At 40.4% G+C, this 10,676-nt stretch overlaps 1 protein-coding gene across 1 annotated transcript in view; it reads right to left on the reverse strand.

Annotated features, from left to right (window-relative positions):
* Window positions 1–6,833, reverse strand: part of REC114 (REC114 meiotic recombination protein) — a 29,173-nt gene extending 22,340 nt beyond the window's left edge. The window contains exons 1-2 of the mRNA XM_067305805.1: window positions 6,633–6,833; window positions 5,482–5,571 (exon numbers count right to left, since the gene is read on the reverse strand). Coding sequence (XP_067161906.1) covers window positions 5,482–5,571; window positions 6,633–6,833 — 291 coding nt within the window. The remainder of the gene's footprint in view (window positions 1–5,481; window positions 5,572–6,632) is intronic.
* Between the last annotated feature and the right edge of the window lie 3,843 nt (window positions 6,834–10,676).

Genomic DNA, 10,676 nt, shown 5'->3' on the forward strand with positions numbered 1-10,676 from the left:
AGAGAAAGTATTTTGGTATAAAGTTAGAAACACTTAAATATTTTTTCCCAGAATGGATGAGATTAATCCAAAAACCAATTAAACACAGATTTTCTATTTCTGAATAAATGTCTTTCACCTCAGTTGTGTGCATATGGAGATGTAGTGAAAGCTGAGCATAGCTGAAAGGTAGACACTAAACAAGAGCACTCACTGACTAAACTCACACAAAAGCTATTTCCTCTTGTTCTCACACTGACTGGAGCAAATGCTACAGAAAATAATTTATGTATTTTAGTATTTCATAAATCATCACTGGATATGAACATGTTTCAGGGAAGAATCACTAAGAGAGCAAACATTTGGAGCTATTGCTAGAATGTTGGCCAACTGAGATTAGTTTTGCAGAAAATTAACAACAAAGCTGATGAGCACTGGGTTCAGGCAACCACTATTTCAGTTAACACTAACATTTACTACAGAAAAATAAACAAAGAAAAGTCCTATGTGAAAAACAAAACAGCCAAGGTCTGAAGTTCAGAGTTGTATGCGACTTGGATATTTTGCTGGACTTTTTAAAAAGCATCCACCCACAATATTATCAGCATAAAGCAGAACTTGCTGGCAGCTAAAAGGTTCTTTTTAGCCTTTGTAAAACACACACCATTGAAGAACAGATGTACGCTCACTTTTATCTTAGTAAAGAAAATAGACAGTACAAAACAAGATAGTCTGAATCCACTAATGCACTGATTTTACTACATTCCCTGCCAATTTCAAACCACAAGAGATAAGAATAGTTCATAGTACAATATTGTTCATTTTTAAAAGTGTCCAATTAATAAATTTTCTTTGTTACAGATGTTAAATGTAATTTTTGTGAGCTTTTGGGGGTTTTTGTTTTTAAACCTCTTACTTAGAATAGTTCAAAATAAAAGTTAGGGGGTGAGGGGGGCTCCTGCTCTTCTGTCACTGCTACAAAATGCTACTGCAAAAAAATATATTATTAGGCACTTTTAACATTTAATGATTTCCTGAATTTAGTTACCAGTTCAGTTCATTCTTGGATTACTGTTAGCGGGAGAAAAGGAAAAGTCATTTTTATTACTCATCCACAGAAATTTTACAAAAATACAATATAGTTATTCAAGTTGAAAAGGAAATGGTCCCTGTGACAACAGAGTAACTGCCCACTGCTGGGCTTCTTCATTTGTCTTTTAAATGACTGGTTGTAACCGGTGGTTGAGATAAGATACCGAACTTGAGGAAACATTTGCTTGTGTCAGATTGCAATTTCTGTAATCATACATTGGTGATTGCTTGATGTTCTCCCATGACAAAAATATCTACTTTTCCAGAAAAGTTCTATAATCTTAAAAAAGGCTATTTTTCTATCAACAGCAACTGCCTCAGGAAAGTCAAACCAGACAGGAAACTGAGGAGCAGTGCTTGTTGCAGGTTTGGGGATTTTTTTTTTTTTAATACATTAAGTCTTATGTTATTCAAAACATTAGCGTGAAACATCCAGTAGTTCTTGACCTAAATTACACCTCGACAGTAAACCAAGTCTAACAGTGTCCAGACCAACCATGCTTAAGCCAAGGAACATCATTCCTAGGAGAAGATCCTTTCTATCATTCTTTAATACCTGTAAACTGCAAACTGTCTTCATGGTACACTATAAAGAGAATAATGACATCTATCATTTGGTTTTCTCCAGGGTGTTGCAGCCAATGAGAATCCCATGAAATTCATGCATGAGCACCCCAAATAACCAACAAGACTTTTTTTCAGAAGTAGTATTCAACAGGGCTATGTACAGATCTTGTGCCTCACTGTCTTCCTCTGCAGAGGTATGAGGCACAAAGCAACTATAGTTGTTATCCAGCTTCCTCAAAACCAGGAGCCTATAGTACTTCAAAGAGCCTGTAAAGTAGGGATTAGAAGACAGATCAAAAGACTAGACTTCAACAACTTAAGGGATGTAGTTACTACATAGCAAGAAACAGTTTTGTAAGTACAGCAGAGGGAATTCTACTGCAAGTGAGTAAGGCAGCAGGCAGCTGATAGAGAACACTTTGGCATTTAAAAGGAAAGACTCAGTGGCCCATGCCAGCAAGCACAAATGAACTACGCAGTAAGAACATCAACTGAATCACTCCAGCTGCAGCACTCTATCAAACTTGATGCATTCCCTCTGGAGCAGAAACCTGTGCATTTCACATTACCCTCTGTGACAAAACATCCATTGCAATGAACTCCCAGCGAGAAGATTTGGTCTGTGATAGTTTCAAAGACTACATGCACTTGGCTGTGCAATGCCTGTTTAAATATTGCGACCAGTTTCTGACAACTCCCGGGAGCTGGAGACCACAGGGAGACAGAACCAGTGAGATTAGCCACTTCTCTAATCTGATTATTTCTACAGCAATAACATACAATAACATACCAGTAATGAAACTTTTTTGTTATATGGCATCTAGACAGGGAGCATGCAAGATTTCGTCTATTGCTTGTGAATGTTTGGCTAGGTTTGTGATGCACCATCTCATATCCCACACATCACTAGAGTTCATCCGAGACATTGCTGAGTTCAAATTCAGTGCTTTTCTATTACCCGGAGAGACAAAACCCCCCTCTTCTTTGATACCTAGTTACTAATCTGTTGCAGATGCGTAAACACTTTATTTAACCTACCACCTTACCATGTTTGGGCATAATTTGTCACAGCCAACATAAAATCCCAGCAGAAAAATAGAGATGTATTTTAAGACTTCCACGACCTGTCTTCTAATGGGCTCTACCTCTTACCAGCCACTCTTAATATAGTGATAGCCAGATGTGAATATCCATTTTAATTAACATGCCATCATTACTGCCAGCTATTTTATACAAACTTCATATACATGCATGCTGACTTTTGGTCAAACTAGGAGATATCTCATTTAGGCATTTAGAACCTGAATTGCTTTTACCTCCCATTGCGTGACTGAAGGAAATAAGCAATCTGCCCAAAGGCAGAAAAACTGTAGTTGAAAAGTTACTTTAGAAGATTAGCACATCCTTAATATGGATGTCTACTTCTTATCAGATGAATCACACCCTATATGTTATGCTGACATAGGATCAGTTTATGTCCTAGTCTCAAGCCTAAACCAAGACTGGACCAAGAAAAAATGTCTGGCAGAGTCTACTGCACTATAAGCTCTCCTTCTGTCCAGATCCTATTTTCACCAGGGCTTAGAAGACTTCTATACAAAGACCTTGGTATATCTGTCCTTAGATGACGATACTTAATTTCTAGTACCCCTGCCTGCTACTTAAAAATATATATATATATTCATAGATCCAGTGACAGTCATACTTTGATATTAATGCTGATACCAGCTTCTGGCCAACAGCACCAGTGCCTGTGGTGTCCTTTTCAGCACAAGCCCTGTGCATTGCTTTTCCATTTGATGACGCTGGCTTCTCTGCTAAATAGACCAATTGTTCCTCAAAGGCTGAAAAGATACTTGTGGATTGGGACAGTCCCAGAAGGGGGTGTTTTATCACCACGTCAGTCTTACATAGTGTGCGGGAAAGGGAAGTCTGTCTGGGAGGACACGTATCTAACTAATGAACACGCCTAAGCAGTAAAACTAAGCCAGATGTGTAGGACCAAATCACTTGTAAACAGGAAACCCAACACATATATTTAAGAGGGAACTGACAGAGGACTGCAACTGCTCTAATCTGCTCATAGCTCTGTCCTCTGTCAGATCCCTCTTAAATATATTAGACTCACTGAAAAACCCAGCAAATATCTGATCAGCTAGTTCAGAATACGGGCAGATATCTGCAAATTGTGTTGGGTTTCCTGTTTACAAGTGATTTGAGAGATATAAATAGGTGTAGGGCACGTTGCCACATTGCACCAGTGCATTTCACACTACTTTAGCTCTGTATGCACAGAATGCACCTGCAACATGATCCTAATTACATGTAGTTAAGAACTGCATCCAAAGAAACTGACAATCAGGTTTTAAAATACATATAGCAATTTTTGTATACCTTTTCTCTAACACCTAATACAACATCGGTGGTGGTGGACTTAAGGTTGGTGCAGAAGCATTGCTGAAATAAATGCTTTTTCTTAAAAACGTTTTTTACTCTATCACATACCTGTCATATTTACCTAGCATACCTCTTCTGTCCCTGTTCTACATTATTCTTAAACTGTGACCATTACTGCAAAATCCAAATGTCTGTTAGAAGCTGAAACAACCAAGAAACCTAATAGATCTCCTCAGTAATTCCACGTTGCATTTCAATCGAGGCAGTTACCTTACGTCCACACTAGCCACTAAATTCAGTTAACCATTCCTTTTCCTTTTCAACACATAACTGCCAGAATACTTTCCACGTTCCATTTTTACCTTGTCCAAGGACATTCAACTTGTCCTCCCTAAGTATGACAGCTAAATGCCATATATTGTGTCTGGGATCTCCAGACTGACAGCTGTCTGTTAGCTCATTAATTATCTATTCAAAACCCTTTACACATTCAACCAAATATCAAAAAAAACCCTCAAGGGTACCTTGGCTCCCCTCCTATACTTACAAGATGTTTCTGTAAGTTTAAGACCTTTTAAGATGCACAGCAAAAGCTAATTTATGGCATTGTATGTATTTAAATCTACAACATACACTCTTATGCATTCTCTGTAAAAGTTTTTCTCTATCTTCATAGTGCCACATTTTCCAGTAGTTTGTAATAGTTTTCTACTATTTATCAGACATTTTCTACATCTTATCATCACTGAACACATATGATCCCACTTTCCAGCACAGGCCTTCTTCTGTCATGAGGCATAGTGCAATCCCAGCATCAAACCAATTTCTTCAAAATGGAGTGTTTCTGTTCACCTCTTTGGCATCACTGTGAAATCTTTACAATTTAGTGCCTGAAACACAGGCTACAGCAAAACCAGTTAATACAGTTTTGAAGATGTTGTTGTTGTGTCTCCAATATTATAAGACATATTTTAGATCACATAATCCAATAGGAAAAAAAAAAACCACTGATAAACCAAATTATCAAAATATAATGCCAATATAATTGTTGGATTATACAGTGAATCTTGCAGGAAATTTCCACATTGTAGTTATATTTTTATCTATTTCTTAACAGCATATTTACTCTATTTGCTTAGGTAAAAGAATCATGTGGAAAAAAAACAAACAACCTATGTTTCAACATCAGCAGCACCAAGTATTATATCTTACTCTACATTTTTAGAGCCATAGAAGGAACACTGTACTCCAGTATGAAATAGTGCATTAACATCATTCTGATAAACACAGAGAAAAAAATACCACTTGAGATTTTCCATGAGCAAAATAAAACTGGCAGTTTCCTTTCACTGGCGAGAACATGAAGCTTAAAAAGGGAAAAGAAGTCAAGACTGATGCTAACATGCATGGAGAAATGTTCTTTACATATGAGGAAGAAAAACTTACCAGTACTGCTCGTCCTTGGGAAATAAAGAAATGGCCAGATACAACAATGGTAAGGATAAGATGGCCTGATTCTTCATTTGACTCAAAAACCTTTAAAAAGAGAGACCAAAAAAAAAAATTAGCCATATAAGTGCAGAATCTACATATTCCATTTTCAGTGTAAAACAAAAGATTTTAAATACAGGTGCCAGAAATCAGGCATATAGAATTACTTCTCAGTAATGCAAATTGCCCTCCACTCCCACAGAAAGCAGGCATATTCGAGCAGTTCTTATAAATTAGAACTCTGTATATGAATTTAGCTACTTAGCTCTAAACAACCACATGAACCCTTCCAACTTAATCCATAGTTTTCAACCATTTTTAATACCACAAGTCACTTCTAAAGGAGGAAAAAAAAAAAGTGAGCCAATACCACATCATTGAAGTGTTCACATTAATAATTCATGAAGCAGAGTCTCTCTTGACTTCTGCATTAATTTCATATTTGCAGGCTGAACTACAGTACAGAGATACCCTAGCCAGCTCGAAGCAAGCTAGCTCAGGAGCAGGAAGAAGCCTAGATTCCACAGATTATTCTGCATTGTTTCACACTGAGCTTTAATCTAGCTATTGCTAAAAAATAAAAGAAATACTTCTACAAATTATCTAGAGAAAAAGAAATTCCAGTTTGGGTTACAGCTACAAATCCACCAGCAATCCCAAAATATGGTGCATGAAGAACCAGGGACTGAGGCTATATAATGCACTAGGTAATTTAATAAGGAGTTGAGACTAAACAATAGCTCTGGAGAGCCAGGATTTAATAAAAAATATGTGCACAGACCTCAAGTTACTATTATTGCCTGTTACACAGCAGCCTCCTGGACCCGCCTGCAGCCCGCTACGGCAAAACCAAGCAGCCAGGCCTCCTCAGCACCCCCCAGCCCGGCCCAGCCCAGCCCCTCCCCAGCACACAGACCTCCGACGGCGGAGGCCCTCGCCCGTTTCACTCCCGCACACCGGTTTAGGGCAACAGAACAGGAAAACCCGGCCGGAGGGGAGCGGGCCGGCGGGAGCGGCGGCCGCAGGCGGGCGGCCCCGGGGGCGCAGCCGTTGGGGCGCAGCCGTTGGGGCGCGGCGCGGCGGCCCCTCCCCCCACCGCCTCTCACCTTCCACGAGGTGCCGCTTCGCCCCTCGTCGTCGTCGCCGTCCGCCGGGGGTAAGAAGCGGCCGTAGCGCTTCAGGGGCCATGTTGTGGCGCTGCCGAGGAGCGAGGTGGTGCCGGCGCCGCCTGGCTGGCCGTTAGCACGGGCAAATGTCTGCCCCGACCCCGAGCTGCGGTCCGGATACCCCGCACCCGCCGCCGCCATCCCTGCGCTGAGGTGACAACGGTGCCCAATAGGGAGAGGGGCCGCGCAGGCGGCTGTCAATCAAAATTTGGGCGGGAAGAGGGAGCCAATCGGCGGGCGAGAGGGAAACGAGAGCCAATGTGGTTGCGCGCTTGGGCTCGCGCCCGTTTTCCTCAGGCGGCCGGTGGCGCCGCAGCTGTTCCTCTCGCCTCGGCAGCGCGTTGGGCTGCCCTTGGCCGCGGCGTTTCCTTCCGAGGCTGCCGCTTTCCCGAGGGCAGCGTGGCTCCTGTGTCCCCTTCTCCCAGCAGCGTCCGAGGGCGCGGACGGAGCGGGAGAGAGGGTGGTGCGGGCCGAGGGGCAGGCACGCCGCCGTTTCACGGGGCTGAGGGAGCGCGCTCGGGGCTGTGCGGCGGGGGAGCCACCTGCGGTGCCTGGCTCAGGGAAACGCCTGCGAAAGCCAGCGGCGATGTCAGCATCCGTGTGTCCTCAGCATCCCTACCCAGGTGAAATAGGTCTACGTCCCTGCAGAAAAGCTGTCCTAAACTCTAGACTGCCTTTTCAGTTCTTGGGGCAGCGAGGTATTGTATGTACTTTGTCTCTGCTGTTTTGCAGTCTCTTCTGGAGACTATTCTCAGAGTGACTGTAAAGCACTCTGGGAATTCTGAATGGGCAGCTATGTTAAATTTTAAAAAGCAGCTCTTTTTTTCCGCTGTGTGTTGCCTGTCATTAGCCAACCCAGGTTTGTGTAGCTGGATAATAAATAGAAACTGCACTTTTCTCTCCCTGTTTTGCTTCCTCTCTTATTAGTATTATATAATCCTAGGAGCAGCCTACATTTTCTCTAGAAAAGGAGTGATGGTGAGATGACTCATAATAAGGCTGCACTTATGTATTCCATTTATAGTATGTGCCTTGGCTCATTCACAATAAAAGCATGTGCATTAGCCAGCCAGGGTCATTGAAGTGGGCATGAAAGAGCCTCTGGTCATTCATAAAGATGCGAATGAGAGTTTGTACTAACCTGAACTGACTTAGGGATGCCTGGTCACCAGCAGCCCCTGTTAAACCACTTCTTCCATCTGTATGCTTGACCATGTCATGCCATTAGTATTAATCCCAGATCTGAGCATTGCTTGTCACTAGCAGCACATATTTGACCAAGAAGAGGCTTGGCTAAATAGTCACGCTTCTAAATTAGGCAGAACAACAAAGTTTAAGCCAACTTTTTTGCTTTTTGTCACCTTTATGGTTTGTCCTTATGCAGCTAGCATAGATTATGTGAGTAAGGTTAAAGTGTTATGAGTAACTACTACCTCATCTGAAATAAAGCTTCCAGGTGCAGGGTTAACCTGTTAGTTATTTTCTAACAGATTGAACCATTGCTGTTTACTAATTGGTGTTTTTGTTATGTGGCCATTGTGTTTTTCATCTGATGTTACAAGACTGAAAGCCAAATTAACTGCTTGATGAACCATTTCCATAGTAAACAACTTTACAGTGTTTCGAAAAGGAAAATGTTTTTCTGACTGTTTTGCCCATAGGGAAACACAGGCAGAAAGGAATTAAATGACTTGACAAGATTGTCGAGAAAAATCAGTAATGAAATAGGAAATACAGAGAGGGCCTCCTAGCCACCAGTTGCTTTCTCTAATCACTGCTGCTCCAAGAGAAGTTCTCATATTGCACTTGCCAAATGCTCGGAATTGGCCTGTAAACTTAGGGACTTCCTTGGAAACCACAGAAGAAGGTAACATAAATATCAGAGAAAGAAAGTATGAGTACATATATTAATGTATTTTCCCCTAATTCAACTGAAGTTGTGGAAAATGATTTGCTTGTAACATCTTCTAGTGTCTGGTTTTGCAAGAATGATTTCTGACAGACATGCTAAAGGCTCCTGTAGGAGGAAAACAAAAGCTCAATCTTTTAACAAAACAAAAATTTTAAAATGTGGTTTAGAAAGAAGCAGAAGTAAACAAAGACCATCAGATGCTCCCATCAAATCCTTAAAATAACCTATTTTGAAATGGCCCGTGAAAGGAAGGAACTATTAGCAGGATATAAAGCTAGTTACAGTGTGCAAAAGGCTATACAAATTCTCTTTCCTTCACAGCTTTGTTAGGGCACTTCAGTCAGGTATACAATATCTGCAGTTAATTTAGACCTGAAGCTCAGCCAGTACAGCTCAACCTTGATTCTGCAGTATCTCTTACTTTCCCCATGTAGAGGTATCATAGCCACGTTTAAACATGATGTTGACCTTCAAACATGATTCTAGTACTGTTAATTTTCTGATCCTAGGTTTTGCTTGAATGAGGAATGCTACTTTGCTTCTATTTTTTTGACATGAATGAGTTACAGGAGGAATATCGCATTCTTTTTTTACACATTACAAAGTAAGGTTTGAAACAGGGAAAAAAATAGTATTTTCTTAAGACTGATCCACAAGCTTTTGCTGATTCAGAGTTCCTTGGGAAATTGCTTCATTAGTTTTGCGGTCAGAGGGTAAAGCTGCAGGAAGGTAGGGTTTTTTTTTTTTTTTTTTTTTTTTTTTTTTTTTTTTTGCAAAAGGCTGTTGATGTTGCCAATTTTTTTTAAATTATAAAATAGAATATAGAAAAAGAGGCTTCGTAGGTGAGCCTGAGAGAGATTAAAATGTGTCCCATCAGAGATGAGATAGCAAATCTCACATATGTGACAAGGACTACCATTGTTGTGGTACACTTCAGATTTGCTTGAAACTTCACAGACAGTGGTAAAAGTTAATTCTAGTGCAGCAAAAAATCACATAGTCCTGTTACTAAGTTAGAAGAAAATCCTTATTAGATATATAGTATCTGACAAGCTGAAGCAATTTTGTGTCTGTTCTGTAAAAGGCAGTAGCATTATAAAAAAGAAAAATGTAAGCAGTCCTGTCCGCCTTCTAAAATTGCACTTTCTGAGAGTTTGGGGGAGGGAAATAAGGGTGAAGGTAAAAAAAAATCTTTTTATAATTTGGGGCAGGGGTGGGAAATTTTTAATTTATGTAATCTCTTAAAAAGACAGATTCCCATAAATAGATGAGGCTTAGAATTCCTTCCCTCTTTTGTCAAATCAGAGTGTGGTTTTATTCTTATTTCTCTCATTCTTTCAAATGGTAAAGGCTGGTTTTGTGGGGGGAGGATTTTGTGTGTGTATGGGGTGTTTTGTTTTGTTTTTCCCCAAGATGTTGGTTTGGTACTTATACATCTGGGTGTTATCTTTCAATCAGCTAACAATATACTCATCGCTTTCCAGCAGAAAAAAGCAGATAGACAGCACATCTTCTTTCCTGCTTTAAAAAAAAAAAGCTAGAACAAACAGCAGTTATAAATTGGTGCATTTAATAATCTACAAAATGCCCCTAAGACCTAACAAGAAAGGGAGCTTTTGGTAAAGCTGATTTATTTTCATGAAGGTGAATTGTTAAAGATCTCTTATGTGTTGCTCTGTTAGCTCTAGAATTTTCTCTCTGTCCCCAGCTGCTTTTGTTCTTTCAAGTGTACCCTTCCCTCCTCATTCTTCTTGTTTCAAGCAGAGGTGGGTTTTTTTTTTTTTTATTTTGGTTTGGATTAAATCTTGTCTCCCTGCAACCTCAACTTGCCTTCCTTGTGGTCAGCACTTAGAGATTTGTTTCCTCTGCAAGGATTGCCAGTAGGGTTTAGTGACCAAGCAGCTTTGTTACTATCTACATACATAGCTAGAGGGTATATAAATATAAAATTCAGAAGGAAAATGTTACAGAGAAAAGAGATTGTAAAGCAAAAAATATGTTTTCCTATCTTAAAGCTTGCCATACCCCCAATTTCCAGATTATCCCACTAGCTCAACCTTTCCTGATGAATG

Source organism: Apteryx mantelli, chromosome 15 (assembly GCF_036417845.1).
Source record: "Apteryx mantelli isolate bAptMan1 chromosome 15, bAptMan1.hap1, whole genome shotgun sequence".
Classification (NCBI taxonomy): domain Eukaryota; kingdom Metazoa; phylum Chordata; class Aves; order Apterygiformes; family Apterygidae; genus Apteryx; species Apteryx mantelli.